Here is a 25975-nt window from a genome sequence, read left to right as displayed (position 1 = left end):
ATGCACAAGTACGCTCACACCTTGAGTATGCTCCACTTTCTTGGTTTGCCTGCCCCCCTCTCATCTGCGACTGCTTGACAGAGTAGAGAACAGAGCAAGACGTCTCATCTTTCGCCTGGACCCATCCTGGATAGATCTGTCATTTCAGCAGAGCCTTCAACACAGGAGGGATGTGGGTGGCCTTACTGTTATGTACAAGACCAATATTGTCGAAGTACCACACTTGGATCCACTTCGAGGACAGCGTGAAACAAGCTTTTATGCCACAAGACGGGCAGAGAGCAGCAACTTCACTCTGGCTGTACCCTTCTCCAGAACATCACTCCATCTGAGATCATACATACCCAGGATGACTCGAGTATGGAACACATTCGTACAGCATAATGATGTCAACGAGATAAGTCAGTTGATCAAATGAAAATGCTGGCCCACAGATGGCTCCAACTTCATCCTGTTCCCTACTTGTATGTCTCATAACAATAAAAATGCATTCAAATGAGCTGATGTAGGTAACAGCTCTTAGCTTGCCAATAAAGTTAGGAATCCTTAACCTGTAAATAGCTTGTCAATAAAGCTAGGGATCCTTAACCTTGTCAAACCCTGTGTAAAAAAACAAAAAAAAAAAAAGAGAGAGAGAGAGGGAGACAGAGAGAATACTTCGGCACTTGTATCATGCATCGCCTGCCATCAAGGGTTACTGATACAAACAGCAAAAATATCATTTTATTTATTTGGAATATTTGGACGTACAAAATAGCACGAGGTGCCTGACAGATGTTGTTTGTAGCTTAATACGAACACTTCCAGCTGGTACACACACACACACACACACACACACACATACACACACACACAGCCAGGTGAAGAGGCGGGGCCAGGAGCTGTGACTCGACCCCTGCAACCACAACTAGGTGAGTGCAACTAGGTGAATACACACACACACACACACACACACACACACACACACACACACACACACACACACACACACACACACACACACACATACACACACACACACACACACAGTAGAGGAAAAATTCAATACACAGTTTCAAAAGAAAGTATAATAGGGCTCAAGAGGCCAGGAACCAATAACACCTGCGATTGTGGCGTAGGAAGCGAGGTCACGAGTTGGGACTCGCTCCCCGCAAGCACAACCTGGTGAGAATAACTCGAATAACGAGAGTAAACTCTTCGTTACTGAAAATCATCATGAATTTAAGGAAGGTAAGTGCTTCTTAGCGAGCTCTATGGAGTTCTATAACAGAATAACAAAGATCAAGCCTAGAGAAAAACAAGAATAGAGTCGACCGCATGTTCTTGAACCGCAAAAAAGTACTACACTGGATTAACAAATGCCAAGCAAACGAAAAACAGATGATGTTAAGGGCTAACGAGTAGGATCCCCTATGGATCAGTACCAGGACCGTTACTATTTTTAATATAAGGGAATTACATTCCAGAGGTGATTAAGCTTAAATTATCATTGTCGATGATGTATAACTAAGAATATAAAGAACAGAAGAAGGAAAAGACAAGCTACAGTCGAAGTACTCAGATCCGAACTGGAGTTCAGATCAAACTGGTGCAAGGTCATGTAAAGTAAGGAGTGAGAGAGATGACCGTCGACGGAATGCTTGAGAGAGTGATAAACTACAAATATCGCTAAAAGGGAGAAAAGAATTTTTATAAAATGCTGTACACGACATAGATCAAATGTATTAATGAGTACGCTGCGCCAGCGTACACCTGCACACCTGCTCAAGTATAATCGGAAACTTGAGGTCTATAGGTTTATCAAAAGATTAGTCCAATACGTATGGAAAAGAGGTATAGGTATTTGTATTTCTATTGGGTCTGCCCTTTCTAAGATACCAGTATTAAAAGATGTAGCTAATATTAGAGAAACAGCGTTAGGTGTCAGTCTTTGCTATTGGAGGTTTAAAACGGTAACTGGAAGGACATAATTGTGTTCTACAAGTTACTCAGAAAATTTGACAGAGCAGTTAGGAACTGATTGTAATACGAAGCACAAGGGTGAGGGGGGTATATAAGGAAGCTAAAACAAAAACCGCAGGTATGTTAGAAAAAAGTTAATTGAAGCGACTATTGGGTGGTAAATACGTCAGTATATTTCAATTACGCTAGCCGTGATGCTACGTATCTTTAAGTGATGTCCTAACTGCCTGAGGGTACGTGACTGGCCAGGGTACGTGACTGGCCAGGGTACGTGACTGGCCAGGGTATGTGACTGGTCAGGGTACGTGACTGGCCAGGGTACGCCCTGCGACCCAGCCTCACAGCGGGAGCAGCGTCATAGCCGTTCAAACTATGCTGGCAAATAAGTATGGTGGGCTAGTTAAGAAAGTGGTGGAAACAGACACCGTACACACGAATTAGTACGAAACGATCCAAGAGGCCAGGACCAACAATGTTGGCGAATATACTGTAGTTAAGGAGGCGGGGCCAGAAGCTAAGATTATACTCCGTAAACTCAACTGTGTACACACACACACACACACATGTTCGACCTATAATCATTATCATCATCATCAGCATCATCATTTATCATGAGCACTAGCATTATAATGCATTACATCAGTGCATGACAGTGTTCGTCACACCCTCACAATCCCTCCAGCACCAATAAGCACCAGTATACTTCTTCATAACTTTTTTCTTAAAAAAAAAGAGGGCAGTACATTTACTCTCTATAGTACGAAAACAAATTAACTGTATTTCTATAGTTTTGTTTCCAAGTGGCTTCAAAATAATTTTTAAAAAATACATCAGAAGTCGATAAGTACGTTTTTTCCTAAAAATTCCTTCACAATAAATGACTGTAGATTCTTCTCCCCCAAAACTCTTATTTTAATATTTGTGACTATTTATTCTTAGGAATTAGCGCTTGATTAAATTATTATCTTGACTACAAGAACGCGACTAGACGGGTATTTTGTGAGGCATTTGCAACGTATAGAATTTCCACGCAAGTAAACAAGAATGCAAGCCAAAACTTAAGAACAGACTTTCAGGAGAAAGTAGAAAACCGAGAATTTACGAAGCGCAGTAGGCACTATAAGAGAACACAATATCAACATCCTTGATCTCTTCAACCTCCCACTTTCATATATAAGAACTATCCCAGGAACACTTTGGTAGAAATTTTTAAGAGGAAAGCAGCTAAATTTCTCATCTAAAGTACCTAATCGGTGCTAGGGTGGGATAGCTAGGCAGGCCTAAGGCCTACAGAGTCCGGTAATGGGTATTATAATCAAAACGTAATGGATTTAAGAGTTTTAGAAGAAAAGTGTCAAATGAAAAGTATATTTTTGATTGACGGTTAAAATTTAGTCCAAAATATTCTTTAAATTTATGGAAATTCTACAAATCAAAGGAAAAAATATTCAAAATTTCTTCGTTAAGCTTCCCCACGCTTGAAGTATAAGACAAATGCTTTAATATTAACAGCAATTATTGCCAGGGAGAGGTTTTCATTGATGTCTTGCCTGGAGATGTCTTGCCTGGAGATGTCTTGCCTGGAGATGTCTTGCCTGGAGATGTCTTGCCTGGTGGTATCGTACTTGGCGACATTCTGAGACGACAAGAGATCTTTAACTAACATATATCTAATATCTAAACCACAAAATTCTTCGACACTGAAGCCGTTACGAAGACTTAGACTTACCAAGCAATAAAACATAGAAGGCATTCATATATACACATACAAATATACATACAGAGCAATCACATGCACACACAAGAAATTCACACATAACATTCAGAGATACACAAGATATTCAGACATACACAAAAGATATTCAGTTAAACACATAAGAAATTTAGACATTCGCAGAAGACATTCAGGCATCACAGAAGACATTTGGAAATACACACAAGATATTCAAACATATATACAAATTTTAATACACGAATACATTCGCACATACGGAAAAGACATTCAGACTTACAGACACACGAAGACATTCACACTTACAAACCAGACATTGGAACACCTCCATTCGTCACTACTCAGTATAAAAATGACTTTAAAAAAAAGAAAAATTTTTTTACCTTCTCTGCGAGTACCACTCTGTAACCAGAATCTCTCAAGCTTACTCAGATTCACAGTATTATATCTAGACTCACTGAGAGGGAGATCAGCTGACTAATGACGTGGAACTCGCTGATTTCTTGAATCAGACGAGCATACGTCACTGTGACATTACCCTCAAGGTGTTCATTTCATACATTTTAATAGGTAGTTTCTCTGTCGGTTACGTTATCAGGGTATGGGACAAAAATTGGACAAAACATTCACGTCTTCGAGAGGTCTGAAAATTATTTTCATCACCAGACAAATATCAAAATATCATAATATCATATATCAAAATATCATAATATCATATATATATATATCAATATCAAATATCATAATTTCCTTAGTACCTCATTAATGATATAATGACAATCAATACCAATGATATAATGACAGTCAATATCAATAATATGTCATCGTCAGCACCCCATAAAGTGAACGCTTAAGGCTCTAAAACTATAAACACATTTTTGCATTAGTCCTGTATAAAAAAAGAGAAAACACAGATATCGGTTGATACACACATCGGCATTCTAAACTTAAAATGGAGGCAGTTGGCTCACTTTTCTCAGCCTTACGTATCTTAATAGTTTGTTTTGAAGTGTTTCCACAGTTGGAAGCAAATTCAGGATCTCACAGGTGTTTACAGTACCCTAAGTGCCAAAGATCTATGGTGGTTTCAGGCTGTGAAATCCCTTATTCCCTAGATGTTCCAGAGATGGAAATGCTTAGTTCCGGCACCTTGAAGATGGAAATATCCCTAATCTCTGGAGATTATAGGATTGGGAACGTCTCCTGTCTCTGGACGCTCCAGGACTGCGAATACTGTAAGTATTCGCAGTATTTCCAGTCACTGAAGTTACCAAAACTGTAGATGTGACCAGTCCATACAGGTTCAAAGGTCGGGAAGGCCTCCAGTCTTTGGTAGTTCTAGGATTGGAAATTCCTCCACTTTTTAGGAGTTTCAGGATGGGGAATTCCTCCAATCACTGGAAGGTAAATGGCTGGGAATGCCTCTAGTCTATGGAGGTTCTGGGGCTAAGAGTACCAACTGTTTCCGGAGATTAAAAACATAGAGCGTTTCCAGACTTCCTGAGGTATTACAAGAACAGCAGCCCAATTTATTTTTTGGAAGGAAAATGTTACCAAAACCGAGTACCATTTCTATCAAATTTTCCATCGTTCGATCCTAAAGGATATTTGTTTGTCTTAGCCTTCTGCAAATATGTGGCAGTGAACTAGACTTGTCTTCATGTTGCAGACTCTCTGGAAAAACAGAAAAGAATTACGTGAATGACAATGTAAGGGATGTGTACCCTGATGAATTAATGAATTCTTAATCTTTTACAAATTACTTATGAATTATATAATTTACTAACAAATTTAGAGAAGTTAATTACTATTTGTAGATTCGAACTACACGATTGCCGCCTCAGTACTTTCTTTAATACCTCGGCACCTGTCATACGCCTGTTTAACAAACCTTTACAACTACACACCTTCCCGTAAAATCAGCTTAACATATTTTAGCACCCTAATCACCTGATCACATATTTTATCACCTTTTTGAAGATTTTATTATAACTCTTAAGAGACTTTACCATCATATCGTGTCAAACCTTTCATTATCTGGAGATTCTATGGTTGGGAATCCTCGGGTCTCTGGGCTGACATATTTATCAGACTAATCATATCCATACTTGCTCACCATGACACAAAGAAGCAGGGGCCGGATTTCGTCTTATAGAAACTTAGGCAGAGCCAAACTTAGAGTGCCAGGCGCGATACTGCTCATTGTTGCTTTGCGCTGGTTTGGTCTTCTGCAGAGCCGCCTCCACATCGCGCATGTTGATGGCGTCCAGTGTCAATTCTGGCAGCTCAGAGTCATCCACTGTTAAACGAGATAAAGTAAAAAATGGCTGTCAACCATACTCAAGATTAATTATCCTCTGCATTTGTTTATTTCCGTCTCTAGTTGTTGTTATCTAGCTGAGAATACAGAAAAGAAATGATCGTGTGTCTCCTTCAACAAAAGACAAAATATGTGAATACAGAAGCAGTGGATAAAGACTAGCTGGTTTCTTGCTTCTGTGTAAACATATTTTGATCTAATTCCGAATGAAAAGTAACTAGTTTATAATGACAGACACAGAGAGTAGACAGAGTCGGAGACAGACACTCTAAGATGGAAGCAGACATTCGATGATGGGTGGAACCACCCGGAGATTTATACATTTAGTATCAAACATAACCTGTTAAACTGAGTAAAAAATTGAAAGTGTACCAAGGAGTTGAAGATCACAATAATCAGGTGATATCACAATATGCAGAACAACACTGAGCAAAGCTTTGCTCACACCTCTGCAACACAATTGTCCTCAAAGATTTAAGTTATACCATGAATTAAGGAAAGATCCTAGACACTGACAATACGGATGTCAAAGAAGTAATTTGATAGAGATTCACTTCTCTTCCCTGTCGCACACCTCACTTGCGCGGCCTCTCGCACACCTCATCTGGTAAGCCATTCTCGCACTTCCGGTGATACTCGTGCAGATTTGAACGTTTCTTGGTGTTGCTCAGTTACTGTTTTCAAGTGTGTCAAGGCTGGTTTTTAAATGTGCTTATTCGATTAAATATATTTGTTTTATAGATAATACTCAGGCATGCTAGTTTAGGACTGGCTTGCCAAGGGTTCGAACTATCCCTTCTGTGATTTGATATTTTTTATAGGTTTATGTAATCTTAGCCCAACTTAATTTAATCTAATTCAAAATAAAGAAAATAATATTTGTAGTTACTGGAAGGAAAAAATTAACGCTGGGGGCCTCAGTTACTTTGCATTTATTCTAGGGAATATCTGCAAGATGTGGAGCTGCAGCGTACACTTAGACGGCAATATATTTCCGTTAGTATCAATCTAGAATTTGTTTTAGTTCTTGTCCGAAAGGTTGAAGTATATTTGACGTGTGAGGTACAGGTGAGTTGCAGCTCTAGTGACCTTTGTTGTAATCAATAAGTTTTAAGCTTAATAAATTAACCAGTCTTATAAGAAAGTGAACATTGAAAAATGAGGTTGAGTTACCCCTGGGATGTATCTTACCTGAGTGATCCTCCAAGACATTGAATACCTTCCTGAGGCAGCCCATAGCAGCCTCCCGGCACACAACCTGCAGGTCTGACCCGCTGTAACCCTCAGACATCTGTAGGAGGAAAGTTGTGTTAGTAGCATCTGTGGCGGGATGAAGGAAGTGTTATTGGCATTTCTAGGAAGAGGGAGTGTTAGTAATATCTGCAGGAGAAAGGGTGTGTTAGTGACATCTGTAGGACGGGTGTGTTACTGACATCTGCAATGGGAAGGGTGTGTTAGACTTCTGTGATAGCATTAATGTTTGGTACAGTATTTACTAAAAGAATTACTAATATCGTCTCAAATTATTTTTCTTTTAAAGGTTGAGTTGGTGTACAAATTATGATGAGTTTTTCCTTCTACCTATGGTGACTATTCTGTGTATCCCAACCTAATGAAAAATATATAAATGGTTTCTCTTTCCTGACGAGTTCACACGGGACGCAAATTTTCAGGGCACTTCAAAAAAGGTTTCACAGTATTGTTTCTCTCTTGCTGCGACAATGGAGAGGCTTTCCTTACTGACGCACAGCTCAACCAACTGGTATCATATATTAAACTTATAGATGAGTGAGAGGTTAATAAACATCCATTTCCTGAATAATCAATAACTGTAATTCAAATTATACAGGAACTACAAGTAACTACGTTACTTCATCACAGTTTACTTAGGCAAAAAAAAATCACTCTGTTAATCTTTTTCATGAGCCTTGAGAACTTAACCAGAGTAAAAAACAATTAAGAGTTAACTGAAAGAGTCGAGGTTAACAGAATAGTTAATCTTAGAAGGACTTAAGAACATAAGAAGAAGAACATAAGAACGAAGGAACACTGCAGAAGGCCTACTGGCCCATGCGAGGCAGGTCCAAGTCTCCTACCGGCTTAAGCCAATGCACCCAACCTAGTCAGGTCAGGTCACATTGACTTAAGGGAGGAACACGGCAACCGACCTGGTAGCACAAGCTATCAGGTCTAACTCACACCCACCCACATCCACTCATGTATTTATCCAACCTATTTTTAAAGCTACACAACGTTCTGGCCTCTATAACGGTACTTGGTAGTTTGTTCCACTCATCCACAACTCTATTACCAAACCAGTACTTTCCTATATCCTTCCTGAATCTGAATTTTTCCAACTTAAAACCATTGCTGCGAGTCCTGTCTAGGCTAGATATTTTCAGCACACTATTTACATCCCCTTTATTTATTCCTGTCTTCCATTTATACACCTCAATCATATCCCCCCTAATTCTACGTCTTTCTAGAGAGTGCAGATTCAGGGCCCTTAGTCTATCCTCATAGGGAAGGTTTCTGATACATGGGATCAACTTTGTCATCCTCCTTTGTACATTTTCCAGAGAATTTATATCCATTCTGTAATAAGGTGACCAAAACTGTGCAGCATAATCTAAATGAGGCCTAACCAAGGATGTATAGAGTTGAAGAACAACCTGAGGACTCCTATTATTTATGCTTCTTGATATGAAGCCAAGGATTCTATTAGCTTTATTGCGAACACTTATGCACTGTTGTCTTGGTTTCAGATTACTGCTAACCAGAACTCCTAAATCTTTTTCGCAATCCGTAATATTAAGATCTACATTATTTAGTTTATATGTGGCATGGTTATTGTCCTGTCCAACATTTAGAACTTTGCATTTGTCTATATTAAACTGCATCTGCCACTTCTCCGACCACTGCATCAGTCTATTCAAATCTTCCTGGAGTGCTCGAATGTCCTCGTCAGAATGAATTCGACGGCCTATTTTGGTGTCATCGGCAAGCTTGCCGATGTCGCTCTTTATGCCCTCATCTATGTCGTTTATGTAGATTGTGAACAGCAGGGGGCCCAACACTGACCCCTGTGGAACACCGCTCGTGACACTTCCCCACTCTGATTTCTCCCCATTTATACAAACTCTCTGCTGCCTATTTGTCAACCATGCCTCTATCCAGGAAAAAATTTCTCCTCCTATTCCATGTGCTTTAATTTTCCTCAATAGTCTCTGATGTGGGACCCTGTCAAAAGCCTTACTGAAGTCCATATACACAATATCATATTCATTACCATGATCTACCTCCTCAAATACCTTAGTGAAAAAAGTTAATAAATTCGTAAGGCAGGAACGCCCCTTTGTAAAACCATGCTGAGATTCGTTGATTAATTTATGCTTTTCAAGGTGGCTACGAACTGCCTCGGCAATTATTGATTCCATAAATTTTCCCACTATGGAGGTTAGGCTTATTGGTCTATAGTTCGAAGCTAAGGACCTGTCACCTGTTTTGAAAATAGGTATCACATTTGCCATTTTCCACTTATCTGGCACCATGCCAGTTTGTAGTGATATGTTGAAAAGATTAGCCAAAGGTGTGCTAAGCTCCTCTTTACATTCCTTTAGAACCCTTGCATACAGTTCATCAGGGCCTGGGGATTTGTTAGGTTTTAATTTATCTATTTGCCTAAGGACCATGTCACTTGTGACCCTAATAGTGCACAGTTTATTATCGTCCTGTTCTACATAATTTATCATTACTGGAATATCGCTGGTATCCTCCTGTGTAAAAACTGAGAGGAAGTATGTGTTAAAAATTCTACACATTTCCTTATCACTGTCAGTGAGCTGACCCGAGGAACTTTTGAGTGGGCCTATCTTGTCCCTGATCTTACTTCTGTATACCTGAAAGAATCCTTTTGGGTTAGTCTTCGATTCTCTTGCAACTTTAACCTCATAATCTCTTTTTGCTTTTCTAATTCCCTTTTTTATTTCTCTCTTTAACTGAATATATCGATTTCTCAATTGCCCCTCTCCTCTTTTGATTTGCCTATATATGCCTCTCTTTTGACCAATCAGATATTTTAATCTATTGTTCATCCATTTAGGATCATTTTTGTTTGATCTGATTTCCCTATTTGGAACATAATTTGACTGAGCAGCTAGAACTATGCCCTGGAAAGCATCATATCGGCAACCATCACCACCTACCTGACCCTTAGTCAGGTCATTCCAGTTCAGCCCACCTAAGTAATTTTTCAGTCCTATGAAATCAGCCAAGCGAAAGTCAGGGACGGAGACTTGATTGCCATTATTAGGGGAATTCCATGATATATTAAAACTGAGTGATTTGTGATCACTTTCCCCAAGCTCATCATTAACCTCAAGATTATTAATTAGTGTTTCCCTACTGGCAAGAACCAAGTCAAGGAGGTTATTTCCCCTAGTTGGCTCTGTCACAAACTGTTTTAAAAAACAATCCTGGATCGTATCAAGAAAGTCACCTGACTCTAAATTTCCTGTCAAATTGCTCCAGTCAATCTGTCTATAGTTGAAATCTCCCATTAGCACAACATTTTCGTATGTAGATGCCTTACGAATTTCGTCCCATAGAAGTTTACTGCACTCCCTATCAAGATTTGGGGCCCTGTAAATCACACCCAAAATTAGTTTTTCTCGGCCCTCGAGAACCAAAATTTTTACACCAACCCAATAAAATAAAAATGATTTAATACGATATGAGTAATACCTTTCCTTCAAGGAGCAAACAAACAACACAAGAAAATCAGAGACAGCATATTTTCACTACCCTAATAAATTAGAAAACAGCCTATCTAAAAATCATGAAAAACTATTAGTGCTTGAAGCACTTGAGTCTTACAAAATCCATTGCAAAAATTGTGACGCTGTATGCATAGGTAAGGCAGGTGACAGCCTGGAGAGAGACAGTGGAACACAAGAGGTCAGTGATGTATGCATAGGGAAGTTTAACCCTGTTCCATCACATGGAAAACTACAATCACACTATGAACTGGAAAAAAATATTACGTATAAAACTGATTGTTAGTTCAAAAGGAAAATGATATTGATTAAATCCAAAAGAAAGTTTTTGCTAAAAAAAAATCCCTAATATACATGTCAAAAAACAAATTTGATTTTAAAGTCATGAGAGTTTATTGGTTTCCTCAATATAACTCATGGAAAGAGACAAGATGCTACTGTATAATTCCCACTAAAATAAATATCAACAGCTAGACTCACAGAAATAAGTTAGTAAGACATTACACAAATAACCCACATGTTTAGGTTCGACCTGGACCGTTAACAACTTATAATGAAGCGAGAAAGAAAGAAGACCAGAACATATACGAGAGGGGGAGGCGGGGGCAGAAGAGGTGATGTTGATTATCAATGGTCGAAGTCGGACCGAAACGTTGTCATTACTTTCTCCTCTCTCTTAAGTACAGGTTATTTGAGTATTGTTTCAGTCACGGTATTGTGACTTTTTATTCTTTAGTGACACATAAAAAAAAATTCACTTCCGTACCTGCCAATAAATATTCAGTCCACTAAACACAACACCTGATAAAAGATAAGAATCAGTGGCCACAATACCTGACATCATCATCATTATTATATTCATCATCATCATCATCTGCCTTAAATTACTAATTTCAAACACCCACCTTCAGGCATCCTCTTCATTAAAATTCAACAAATCACTGTAATTTTGGTGTTATATTTTCCTTTATTCTTATAGTTTATTGATCTGATGATGGTTATGTTATTGTTCCATTTTGAGAAGTTCCTCTGCTCTGTGCCACCCCTGGTGACCTCTCACTGACCTGTGCCACCCCCTGCTGAGCTCTCACTGACCTGTGCCACCCCCTGCTGAGCTCTCACTGACCTGTGCCACCCCTGGTGACCCCTCACTGACCTGTGCCACCCCCTGCTGAGCTCTCACTGACCTGTGCCACCCCCTGATGAGCTCTCACTGACCTGTGCCACCCCTGGTGACCCCTCACTGACCTGTGCCACCCCCTGCTGAGCTCTCACTGACCTGTGCCACCCCCTGCTGAGCTCTCACTGACCTGTGCCACCCCCTGGTGACCCCTCACTGACCTGTGCCACCCCCTGCTGAGCTCTCACTGACCTGTGCCACCCCCTGCTGAGCTCTCACTGACCTGTGCCACCCCCTGCTGAGCTCTCACTGACCTGTGCCACCCCCTGGTGACCCCTCACTGACCTGTGCCACCCCCTGCTGAGCTCTCACTGACCTGTGCCACCCCCTGCTGAGCTCTCACTGACCTGTGCCACCCCCTGCTGAGCTCTCACTGACCTGTGCCACCCCTGGTGACCCCTCACTGACCTGTGCCACCCCCTGCTGAGCTCTCACTGACCTGTGCCACCCCTACTGAGCTCTCATTGACCTGTGCCACCCCCTGGTGACTTGTGCTAGCCCAGGCGACCAATTCCAGTTCTGATGACTTGTGCTGGTGCTGATGATTTGTGCTAGCCCTGGGTTACTGCCCACTAACTTGAGGTGACCTTGCTCCTACCTTTGGTGACCTCTTATATTTGATAATCTTACACTGACCTTGCATAACTTTCAAGTTACCTGTGGCGACCTTCCACTGATCTACTGTCCTGTGGTGACCTTCCACTGATCAACTTACCTGTGGTGACTTTCTACTAATCTACTGATTTAGTGATCTTTTATTGGCCCTTGGTGGCCACATATGTGACCTACTCACATGTGTGATCTCTCTTTAAACTGTAGTTACCTCTCACTAATCAGTAGTGATCCATCACTTACCTGTGCCAGCTTCTCGTATTCTAAATGTGTTTTGATGGCGTGACCTGCTTCCTCCAGGTCAGGGATGACCTCAGGAAGGTGATGCCTAAACATGGCTTCTCTGGCCTCCATCCCTGGAAGTGGCACCAGGATTCTCTTCTCTAAACGGCGCAGCATTGCCGGATCAAGCTGCCTGATGGGGAAGGGTAATAGTAACAACAGTCATTTCATTGTTTTGTGTTGGACTGGAGAAAATTGAATAAGAGAAAAGGCTTATTTTCTCCAATACAGAAACGGCGGAATGTGTGAAGAGGTAATTCAAGGTGTTCAGTCCCTCAACCCTTGAATTCATGAAAAGTAAGGGACTGATCACTTCAAATTATCCCTTCACGTCTTCCACTGTCTTAAGAAATATTCTCTGAATTGGACTGATAAGCCACTGGTTGGCGAAACGTCACCACAATAAAGATTACCAAGTCTTGTTTATCTCCCCCTCTCCATAAATTTACTGAAGTGACCATACAATACCCAGCAAGTGTCTTTACTGACACTCCTTTCACTAAATCTATTCTTACTCTTTCCCATTTTCCAAACTCAGCCCTCACAAAGGTCTTTTCTTTACAGTAAAGCTAAATTAGTTTATATTTTTGTATCGTTTTACTAGGATATGGACTTGAAAAGTGATCCCCAGACGCCTGTAACCACAGGCAAGATTATAGCCATTCAACTAGTCAATGTAAGGCTGACCAGGGTATGTTAGAGGCTGCAAGGAGGAACACGTGATGGTTGGCCTGTGTGAGGCCATCCAACTCCACCAGCAGTTGTGTTTTCATCCTACGGGAGGCCTCGTGTTCCTGCTCTCCCTGGCGGGAGGCCATTAGCGCGTCCACTTCGTCCACGAAGATGGTGGAGGGGGCGTGGTACCTGGCCATCTCGAACAGCACCTGTATGGGATGAAGTGGTGCTACTGAAAAACAGGGGATGCGATTACCGTCGTACAGAGGACTGAGTTTCCACAACGCCTTGCGGAAGATAAAAGGATCAGTGACCATAGAATGTGGTAATGGAGGTGGGAAGGAAGATGAGCTAAGGGTATTAAAACTGAGCGAGGAAAAGGAGGAGAAAAACAAAAGAATAGTGGTCTAACAGCTTTAATTTCCACGTTAGTATGTATGTCTATAGAACAAAAGAGATTAGCAAGTGATGTTGTATGAGATGTTCCACTGCTTTTAAATAGAAATGGAAATGATAAACATTAAAACGTACGTGATAAACATGTGTATGTGGCTGGGTGCAGATTCGTTTTTTCCTTTGCACAATTTCATGAGTATGCAGGGTGGTGAAGTTTTATGATAGTAAGTGTTTAGCGCTTGGTTATTATTATAATAATTATATAATTATGATATTAAGTAGCAGCACAGGAGGCATAGTGACACTCAGCTGAAGACCAGTCTGGAGCTATCACATGAGGCAAGTCAGTTCTTCTGCCATTAATACGAATGTAACAGTAATGTCAACAAGGACTTGACACGAGTGTCATGTGTAGGGTTTGTGATAGTGTCTGATTAGATAGTAACTCCCCTACTATGGTGGAACGAGTTAAAGTTACCAAAGGGGTTCAGTTTGGGAGAGGCATAGTAATGGAGATGAACACTGCAGCGGTGGATTTCCTATTTATGCATAAAGATGAGTTCAGGTGGCCCCTAAATGTAATGTTCTTCCAAGATAATGCGTTGCGTAATAAGGAATTCCATTTATCTTGAAGCGAATGGAAACTGGATAATCTTGTAATGGTGATCCTGTAATGATGATCTCAATAGTGGCCTCACCCTAAAATTCCGTTATAACACTAATTACATTACATTTTAGTACCATTTCTCAATTTGCTGAGAGGATCCCCTTATCGAGGTAAGTTAAAAAGAAGACTAGGGTGTTTATTGTTTATGTCTGTAGACGTTTACAGAGATATAATGGCAAACATTCATGAAAGTAGACAAAAAAGAATAGAAAAAGACAAAAAGGTAAAGACGGTCAGGTGGGTAGGCAGAGACGCATGTAAAAAGTCATACAGATAAAAATGACAGGGCAGAAATCTAGCTAAAATGACAGCCATGTAGATATATATATATATATATATATATATATATATATATATATATATATATATATATATATATATATATATATATATATATATATATATATATATATATATATATATATATATATATATATATATTTATAAATATAGGGAAGTACCACCTCTATAGCTGGAATGGGGACCCTCATCCTCAGAGAAGACAATAAACGTACCTCAGGGAATACTCAAGGTTCTCCCCGGAGCTGTTTAAATATTTTCTTCTCCTACCACCCCCTATATATTTTTTATTCTATGTGAACATTTATTAACATTTATTATATATATATATATATATATATATATATATATATATATATATATATATATATATATATATATATATATATATATATATATATATATATATATATATATATATATATATATATATATATATATATATATATATATATATATATATATATATATATATATATATATATATTATCACACTGGCCGATTCCCACCAAGGCAGGGTGGCCCGAAAAAGAAAAACTTTCACCATCATTCACTCCATCACTGTCTTGCCAGAAGGGTGCTTTACACTACAGTTTTTAAAGTGCCGAATAGGCAGAACTTGCGATCTTGGCTTAAATAGCAACGCTCATCTTGCCATATAGGACAAGTGAAAATTTGTGTATGCAATAATTTCGCCAATCATTCTGAACCTAATGAAAAAAATATATTTCACTGCGTTTGTTTAGTATTAAATTATAGTATGCAAATCTAAAATATATATAGTTAGGTTAGGCTAAAATAAATTGTTCTTGTTATAATAAGGTTAGGTAAGTTTTCTAAGATTCTTTTGGTGCAAAATTAAACATTTTTACATTAACATTAATGAAAAAAAATATATCTTTAAACGTATAAGAGAAAATTTTAGAAAGGACTTAATTTTAAATGAGTTCTTGCTAATTGACCAGTTTTACATATTCGGCACGACATATATATATATATATATATATATATATATATATATATATATATATATATATATATATATATATATATATATATATATATATATATATATATATAGAGAGAGAGAGAGAGAGAGAGAGAGAGAGAGAGAGGTAAACATTCAGGAAGACTGACAGGAAGCGGCACAATCAGTGACGTACAACAAACTGTCGTAAGTCTATTTCTTACAGTTTTCAGAAGATTTTTTTATTTACTTAAATTAGGTTATTTTATATTTGATTACGTTACACTGTTGTCTTCAGAAAATAAACAATTTTTCTTATTTTAATTAGCAAGATGGGCTGAGTACAATTGCCTCTCAGTGTACGTTCACTTGGGAGTTATTTTTATTTATTAAGGGAGTAAAGTATTCTTGGCTGGTGAACAGGTTACATGCAGCTATATCCTTCGTGTAGTCGATAGGCTTTAAAACTCATTAACCAACAAATCCAAGTAGAATGATCCCAAACAGTGAGCATCAACAGATCCAAAAGTAAAAAAAAAAAACGACTCTAGCTTTCCTCACCCTAACAAGTTTCTCTGAGTCTCCTCTCCACTTGGAGACGAGAGTTGTGGCCGAGATGTTGAAGAAGGTGGTCCGGCACTCCGTCGCCACCGCCTTCGCCAGCAGAGTCTTACCTGTAAGAAAACACCCTCGGTTAATTTAATATTAAATAACATTCTGCAGGTATATAAAAGAGCCTGTTAACCAACAAGAGGATGACAAACAAAACCTTATTATAACAATCTTAACATGAAGTTTCGCCCAGGAAGATCCTCTTACTGTTTACATAACATGCAATGCAGAACAACCACTATGAAAACAACAGTGAACTTCCAAGCACTTTTCGTGATTTCTCACATGTGAGAAATCACAAAAAGCGCTTGAAAGTTCACTATTCTTTTCACAGTGGTTGTTCTACATATTGTGATATCACCTATTTACTGTGATCTTATTGAACAACACTGAGAGCTGGATTTCTAAACAAATTCCCACACATAGAAGAATGAAAGATATGACGATTTGTAACTAGTTAATTGTCCAAGTCGGACCATTCTCTTGTGTGCATTAATTAAACTGACTCGATAAACAGTCTTCTCTAAAATTAACATCCTGAAATTAAATGTGCATAAATTAAAATATAGATATGGCAAGGAATTTTAAAAACTCTGAAGGCTTCTAGGAGTTAATTAGAAATGAAAATAGGATTTTCTTGGTCCTGCAACATTAGACTTTTTTCCTTGTTGAACAATGAGTGGCAATTCATTTATACATTTATTATTTCAGAAATGTAGAAAGTTGTGAGTGATGTTCCAGCAGGGAGATGCCTCCACACACTCCATCAAATATTATAATATTTTTAATTAAATTTTTCTAGAGCGATTTGTGAGGAAAAATTTTCAAAATTAATTAATTTTGAGTTGCCAGTAACCCCTTCCCTTCCTTTACCACCCCCTTTGCTCCCCTGTTTCATCCTCTGCTCCCCGTATACATCCTCTGCTCCCATTTTTCATCTTCTGTTCTTCATTTTCACCTGCTTCCTACCTCTGTCATCTTCTGCTTCCCACTTTCTTTTCATATCTCCTCTCATTTCTTCTAGTTTAGCCTCCTATCTTTCCTTTCCTCGTGTTAGGTGACTAATATGGGTCGCATCCAGGAAAAACTGTATTACAAAATTCCAATCCTGCTGAAATTCCTTATTCTATGTAAGAAAACACTCCAGTAGCGTGCACAAATACACTCCAGTATCGTGTAAGAAAACACTCCAGTACCCTGTAATAAAACACTCCAGTACTGTGTAAGACAGCCCCAGTATCTGTTGGAAGTAGAGTTGTGTAATTGGTATTCGTGTACCTAATATTATATTTAAGGGAAAAATTGCTCACCGGTGCCAGGAGGACCGTAGAGGAGGATGCCTCGCCAGGGCTTGAATCTCCCGACGAAGAGCTGAGGATACTTGAGAGGATACACCACCGCCTCCTTGACCAGTCTCTTGGCGTCATCCAGGCCAAGGATGTCCTCCCATTTGACCTCGGGATTGTCGATTAGGATCTCCTGTAGGGAAGAGGTAGTGTAGGATGAATGGAGGGATGAATGGAGGAAGGAAATGTTGAGAGGTGAGATGATGGAAGATTGAAGAAGGTTGTGGCATGCAAAGAGTACGTAACCTTTATTCGGCGCATGTACACACCCTCATTTACAGGCTATCTCCCCCAACCAGCGAACCAGGTGACTGAGGGTTGACGATGGGGCCCCGTCGTTCAACCAGTAACCAGGTTCCAGCCAATAAGAAGATGGTTTTGGCAATCGCAGAGGTTATGTGGGTACCACTCTCCTGTCTGCCCTTGTCATTCCCATTCTAGAGCTGATTGAAGCACGGTCTGCTCTCTAGTGGCTTCTATTCTGCCTTGCTTACCGTGGAGTGCACTAATACCTATCGCTGTACATAGTGTATATAGTGTACATACTTCTGTTCAAAAGTTTTCTGCTGTGCTTATTTTGCTCCCTTTACACCCAGGATAACAGGCCATTTGGACTCCTGGGTTGTAATAAAGGTAATGAGACGAAATAGAAGAAACGGAGGTGGTGGTGAGAGATGGGATTGATGGAGTAATGGAAGGAGGAAGGGTGGTGAGAAGTGAGTTGGAAGAAGACAGGGAGCATGGCGACGGAATAGCATGGCAGTGAGGGGAAAAAATGGAGAAACACAGAGAAAGTCTTGAGTAATTGAAAGAGAGAGAGAGAGAGAGAGAGAGAGAGAGAGAGACAGACAGACAGACAGACAGACATACTGAAAACTTCTGTAAAAAACTGATTTACAAATGAAAATACAATAAAATAATAAGCTGATAAAATATTCTCGGAAGTATACGGGGTTCCTTGCATAGGTTGTGATGCAGTTTATATAGGACAAATTGGGTAAAGTTTCAAGTCCAGATTAAAGCATAACTAAAGAATAAGATCCTAGTGTTTTGTTTATTCATCTTAGGAACACAGGTAATTGTGTAGATTAAACTCGTGACTAAAAATTTCTTCCTTACTATTGTACTGTTCAGTATAATATTGAGTATCTTTTTCCTACTAAGCACAATGCACAAATCGCAGAACGGGTGGGACTCAAACCCAAGGTAAGCGAATCCTAAGACTAGCAGGACAGTGTGTTATTCTCTGGACCTTACCGGTCTAATAAGATTCATTCAACTAGATATATTTCTATACAGTATAGTGTGACTATAAATGTAGGTTGTTAACAGACGCATTTCACACCAGCATAACCGTGCCTTCCAACATTGTGTCATTTCGATTATGTAGAAGGCTTTGAGGGGATATGAGTTAGAGCACGCCATAGCCATACTGCAGTTACACTGGAGCCCATGCCAGCCTCCCTATGTTGCAGAGACATATACCTAGCTGGATGAATTGTATTAGGCCGGTATGGTCCAGTGGATAACATACTAGCCATGTAAGTTTTAGCACCAGCTTGTCAAGGGTTCCAGAACCACCCTGTCTATGATTTGTTTACTTTCATTTATTTATTTTCAGTTCTGGCATCTATAATCTAGGAAATTTTCTGCTGAAAATATTTCATGATTTTAAATCAGAGAGCATTTATCATATGAAGTTTTTGTTTTTGTTTTTCTACAAATGAAATGTAAAAGAATTTACATCACACTAGCACTACCTACCCTCTGTATGATGTTGGCCAAGTCTCTGAACTCTCCGGTGAAGTGTGGCATCAGTAAGGGCTTCACGCTCTTCTCGTCCCATAGGTCACTTGTCTCATCCTCATCTCCTGTAGAAAGGCCATCTCTCAGCTCATGGTACTCCACTCTCGCCTCATAATATTCCAATCTCACTTCATAGTGCTTCACTCTCGTCTCATAGTACTCCACTCTTGCTTTATATTACTCCACTCTAAGATAACGGGACACCATTCTAATTTACGTAACGCGTCTCTCAGCTCAAGGGACACCAGATATAAGCACCTGTTTTTGTCTTCAGCGAGGACAGGTGTTGAATGAGCACACATGTACAATAGGTGGATATTAATTGAAAACAGGCATGCCTATTCCGAGGACAAGTATGTACAGAGATGAGTACACATGTGTGTAAGGATTTCAGACAGGTGTGTGTATGAGAAATCAGTAGAGGCCTGTGAGGAGTTTGGGCAGGTATTGGTAGTTAATAAAAGTAACTCACCTGGGGGTTGGTCAGGATGTGATAGCGATCGATTGGGACCCTTGCCTACGTCACCAATGTTATCCTCCAGGCGAGTGTAATCACTGATCATCTGCTTCAGATCCAGCACCTGCCGTGGCTGCAGGTGGGGAAGTACGAGTCATAACAAACGGAACCAGACACAAAACGGGTAGAACTAGACACAAAATACTAAAGTCTAGACTCACACAACGGGGTAATTACTAAGAGGGTACTCTTGCCCAAATGGGGGTAGTCTTACCCAAGTGGGGATAGTCTGCCACAAAACAGTACTCACAGTTAAGAGGATGCAAAGAATATTAATCGCTCTTAATAGAATCGCACATAACTTTTTAAATTTGCATCTGAGGCAATATATCATGGTAGTTGCATTTATGTTATCTTAGGAAACAGGCTATTATTTTTTAACTTATCAAGATACATAGGTCTAGAGTTTCATGTTTATTTTATTTTTTTTTATTATCACACCGGCCGATTCCCACCAAGGCAGGGTGGCCCGAAAAAGAAAAACTTTCACCATCATTCACTCCATCACTGTCTTGCCAGAAGGGTGCTTTACACTACAGTTTTTAAACTGCAACATTAACACCCCTCCTTCAGAGTGCAGGCACTGTACTTCCCATCTCCAGGACTCAAGTCCGGCCTGCCGGTTTCCCTGAATCCCTTCATAAATGTTACTTTGCTCACACTCCAACAGCACGTCAAGTATTAAAAACCATTTGTCTCCATTCACTCCTATCAAACACGCTCACGCATGCCTGCTGGAAGTCCAAGCCCCTCGCACACAAAACCTCCTTTACCCCCTCCCTCCAACCCTTCCTAGGCCGACCCCTACCCCGCCTTCCTTCCACTACAGACTGATACACTCTTGAAGTCATTCTGTTTCGCTCCATTCTCTCTACATGTCCGAACCACCTCAACAACCCTTCCTCAGCCCTCTGGACAACAGTTTTGGTAATCCCGCACCTCCTCCTAACTTCCAAACTACGAATTCTCTGCATTATATTCACACCACACATTGCCCTCAGACATGACATCTCCACTGCCTCCAGCCTTCTTCTCGCTGCAACATTCATCACCCACGCTTCACACCCATATAAGAGCGTTGGTAAAACTATACTCTCATACATTCCCCTCTTTGCCTCCAAGGACAAAGTTCTTTGTCTCCACAGACTCCTAAGTGCACCACTCACTCTTTTTCCCTTATCAATTCTATGATTCACCTCATCTTTCATAGACCCATCCGCTGACACGTCCACTCCCAAATATCTGAATACGTTCACCTCCTCCATACTCTCTCCCTCCAATCTGATATTCAATCTTTCATCACCTAATCTTTTTGTTATCCTCATAACCTTACTCTTTCCTGTATTCACCTTTAATTTTCTTCTTTTGCACACCCTACCAAATTCATCCACCAATCTCTGCAACTTCTCTTCAGAATCTCCCAAGAGCACAGTGTCATCAGCAAAGAGCAGCTGTGACAACTCCCACTTTGTGTGTGATTCTTTATCTTTTAACTCCACGCCTCTTGCCAAGACCCTCGCATTTACTTCTCTTACAACCCCATCTATAAATATATTAAACAACCACGGTGACATCACACATCCTTGTCTAAGGCCTACTTTTACTGGGAAAAAATTTCCCTCTTTCCTACATACTCTAACTTGAGCCTCACTATCCTCGTAAAAACTCTTCACTGCTTTCAGTAACCTACCTCCTACACCATACACTTGCAACATCTGCCACATTGCCCCCCTATCCACCCTGTCATACGCCTTTTCCAAATCCATAAATGCCACAAAGACCTCTTTAGCCTTATCTAAATACTGTTCACTTATATGTTTCACTGTAAACACCTGGTCCACACACCCCCTACCTTTCCTAAAGCCTCCTTGTTCATCTGCTATCCTATTCTCCGTCTTACTCTTAATTCTTTCAATTATAACTCTACCATACACTTTACCAGGTACACTCAACAGACTTATCCCCCTATAATTTTTGCACTCTCTTTTATCCCCTTTGCCTTTATACAAAGGAACTATGCATGCTCTCTGCCAATCCCTAGGTACCTTACCCTCTTCCATACATTTATTAAATAATTGCACCAACCACTCCAAAACTATATCCCCACCTGCTTTTAACATTTCTATCTTTATCCCATCAATCCCGGCTGCCTTACCCCCTTTCATTTTACCTACTGCCTCACGAACTTCCCCCACACTCACAACTGGCTCTTCCTCACTCCTACAAGATGTTATTCCTCCTTGCCCTATACACGAAATCACAGCTTCCCTATCTTCATCAACATTTAACAATTCCTCAAAATATTCCTTCCATCTTCCCAATACCTCTAACTCTCCATTTAATAACTCTCCTCTCCTATTTTTAACTGACAAATCCATTTGTTCTCTAGGCTTTCTTAACTTGTTAATCTCACTCCAAAACTTTTTCTTATTTTCAACAAAATTTGTTGATAACATCTCACCCACTCTCTCATTTGCTCTCTTTTTACATTGCTTCACCACTCTCTTAACTTCTCTCTTTTTCTCCATATACTCTTCCCTCCTTGCATCACTTCTACTTTGTAAAAACTTCTCATATGCTAACTTTTTCTCCCTTACTACTCTCTTTACATCATCATTCCACCAATCGCTCCTCTTCCCTCCTGCACCCACTTTCCTGTAACCACAAACTTCTGCTGAACACTCTAACACTACATTTTTAAACCTACCCCATACCTCTTCGACCCCATTGCCTATGCTCTCATTAGCCCATCTATCCTCCAATAGCTGTTTATATCTTACCCTAACTGCCTCCTCTTTTAGTTTATAAACCTTCACCTCTCTCTTCCCTGATGCTTCTATTCTCCTTGTATCCCATCTACCTTTTACTCTCAGTGTAGCTACAACTAGAAAGTGATCTGATATATCTGTGGCCCCTCTATAAACATGTACATCCTGAAGTCTACTCAACAGTCTTTTATCTACCAATACATAATCCAACAAACTACTGTCATTTCGCCCTACATCATATCGTGTATACTTATTTATCCTCTTTTTCTTAAAATATGTATTACCTATAACTAAACCCCTTTCTATACAAAGTTCAATCAAAGGGCTCCCATTATCATTTACACCTGGCACCCCAAACTTACCTACCACACCCTCTCTAAAAGTTTCTCCTACTTTAGCATTCAAGTCCCCTACCACAATTACTCTCTCACTTGGTTCAAAGGCTCCTATACATTCACTTAACATCTCCCAAAATCTCTCTCTCTCCTCTGCATTCCTCATTCATGTTTAGTATCATCATTATAAAGTCAGGTTAATAAGTAAGATATCTGATTTTTTCTTCTTTTCATATAACCGAACAACCTCTCTTGAATCTTCCTCACTTGAAAGTTCAAGTTTGCTCTGTATCTTGCTCTAGTTTTTTCTTCTTTCTTTGCCCTCTTTATACCAATTATCCCGTATTTTCATTTACATTGTCCTATTTTATTCTTTTTCCCTTCTCGCGATTTTTATCTGTCTATTTAGATTCATTATACCTCTGTCTCTGTATACATCCATCATACCTCTATCCCTATTTAGATTAATCATACCTCTATCCTTATTCAGATCCATCAGACCTCTATCTTAATTTTGATTCATCATATCTCTTTCTCTATTTTGATTCTACGTACCTCTTTCACTATTTTGATTCATCATACCTCTATCTCTGTTTTGATTCATCATACCTCTATATTTAGATACATCATACCTCTACCCCTATTTAGATCCATCATATCTCTATCCCTATTTAGATCCATCATACCTCTATCCCTATTTAGATCCATCATACCTCTATCCCTATTTAGATCCATCATACCTCTATCCCTATTTAGATCCATCATACCTCTATCCCTATTCAGATTCTTCGTTCCTTTGTATTTAGTCAGATCCATTATTCGTTACTTAACTAGACTATTGTTATTTTTTTCTTCTATATTTTCCACTTCGTCTCTTCTTTAATGACCCCTTTCCCCTTTATATCTTTCAACAGTTACACACCACAGTCCTTGTTCCCTCTGGATTTAACATTATTACAAATTAACAGAGATTAATCTACAGTACCTCTATTCCGAAATTACCAGTATTTAGAACTCACCGGTGTGATGAACTTTCCTGTATTCAGAACTAATGGTCATTCAAAACTTACCGGTGTTCCGGACTTACCGCTACTCCAAACTTGCTATCATTCCGAACTTACCATCCTACCGGTCTTGACGGGTCGGAGGGTGGCGGCCGCTCCTCCTCTCTCACTGTCGGTGTCCGAAGATGATTTAGTGGGGTCCTTTTTCTCCTCCCCTGGGCTTCGCAGGGGCCCTGCTCCTCCAGAAACGCGTCGCCCCACCAGCGGGCCCCTGAGGGCACATACGACATTCAGGGGTACATGAGTGAAAGTATAAGATTAGAGCATATGGACCAGTGGTGATTACAGTACGTGACCTAGTGGAGAATAGAACACGGTGTGTGGTGAGTGAAGATCAAGGGACAGTGGTAGTTAAAGGCCAGTGGACTCTGTGGTGGTAAAACTGCAGCTGTCAGTGGTAATGGCAGGGGGAAGGCCACTACCACTGACAGCTGCAGGATAGTCCCGTTAGGGTAGGATCCTTGATGATATAAACAGCAAGGATTCCGTTCGGTAAGAGAATTTACCATCAAACTCTTCAATATACCTACAGCGAAAATATTTGCGATGTCTACTATTTTCTAATGTGAGCTATTACAATAATTTCATTAGTATTGTTAGAGAATTCATTCTTTTATGTATGTATATATATATATATATATATATATATATATATATATATATGTCGTGCCGAATAGGCAGAACTTGCTATCTTGGCTTAAATAGCAACGCTCATCTTGCCATATAGGACAAGTGAAAATTTGTGTATGCAATAATTTCGTCAAAATCATTCTGAACCTAACGAAAAAAATATATTTCACTGTGTTTGTTTAGTATTAAATTATTGTAAACAAATCTAAAATATATTTAGTTGGGTTAGGCTAAAATAAATTGCTCTTGTTATAATAAGGTTAGGTAAGTTTTCTAAGTTCCTTTTGGTGCAAAATTATAAATTTTTACATCAACATTAATGAAAAAAATATATCTTTAAACGTATAAGAGAAAATTTTAGAAATGACTTAATTTTAAATGAGTTCTTGCTAATTGACCAGTTTTACATATTCGGCACGACATATATATATATATATATATATATATATATATATATATATATATATATATATATATATATATATATATATATATATATATATATATATAATACATTATTATTATTATTATTATTATTATTATTATTATTAAAGATTCGCCGGTAGTCTCCCGGCCCGGGCCTTTTCCAGGTGGTGGCCCGGCCACTATATAATACAAACCTGACAAGTTCCTCTCTCTTCCGGTTGTCGATAACTTTATTTCTGACAGAGTTACGGGATCGTGCGTGACCTCTGACCTCTCCTGCACTGGAGACGTCATCACTGAGACTTGGGTCACTGGCAGCGCGACCCATACTGCCCCCAGACCCTCCATGACGGGGAAGTGAGCGTCTCCTGTAGAGAGAGATGAAAGACGAAATACTGAGATATCAGGGAGAATATTAATGAGGTATGAGGCAGAATAATTTTCATTTTTAAGGAATACTGTATATATATATATATATATATATATATATATATATATATATATATATGTCTATATATATATATATATATATATATATATATATATATATATATACAGGACAAGCCACGGGGGGGGAAATCTTTAGCTCAAGTACTTTCACAC

The 25975-nt window shown here is 39.4% G+C and overlaps 1 protein-coding gene across 1 annotated transcript in view; it reads right to left on the bottom strand.

Moving 5' to 3' along the window:
• Window positions 1-748: 748 nt before the first annotated feature.
• The window catches only part of LOC128691394 (katanin p60 ATPase-containing subunit A-like 2), a 56559-nt gene continuing 31332 nt past the window's right edge, over window positions 749-25975 (bottom strand). The window contains exons 6-16 of the mRNA XM_053780249.2: window positions 25567-25740; window positions 24374-24527; window positions 20105-20222; window positions 19591-19697; window positions 17791-17959; window positions 16430-16542; window positions 13551-13747; window positions 12825-12996; window positions 7206-7305; window positions 5811-5993; window positions 749-5368 (exon numbers count right to left, since the gene is read on the bottom strand). Coding sequence (XP_053636224.1) covers window positions 5854-5993; window positions 7206-7305; window positions 12825-12996; window positions 13551-13747; window positions 16430-16542; window positions 17791-17959; window positions 19591-19697; window positions 20105-20222; window positions 24374-24527; window positions 25567-25740 — 1444 coding nt within the window. The 3' untranslated portion in view covers window positions 749-5368; window positions 5811-5853. The remainder of the gene's footprint in view (window positions 5369-5810; window positions 5994-7205; window positions 7306-12824; window positions 12997-13550; window positions 13748-16429; window positions 16543-17790; window positions 17960-19590; window positions 19698-20104; window positions 20223-24373; window positions 24528-25566; window positions 25741-25975) is intronic.

Source organism: Cherax quadricarinatus, chromosome 36 (genome assembly GCF_038502225.1).
Source record: "Cherax quadricarinatus isolate ZL_2023a chromosome 36, ASM3850222v1, whole genome shotgun sequence".
In the NCBI taxonomy this organism is placed as follows: Eukaryota; Metazoa; Arthropoda; class Malacostraca; order Decapoda; family Parastacidae; genus Cherax; species Cherax quadricarinatus.
This window is presented reverse-complemented; position numbering and strand designations above follow the sequence as displayed.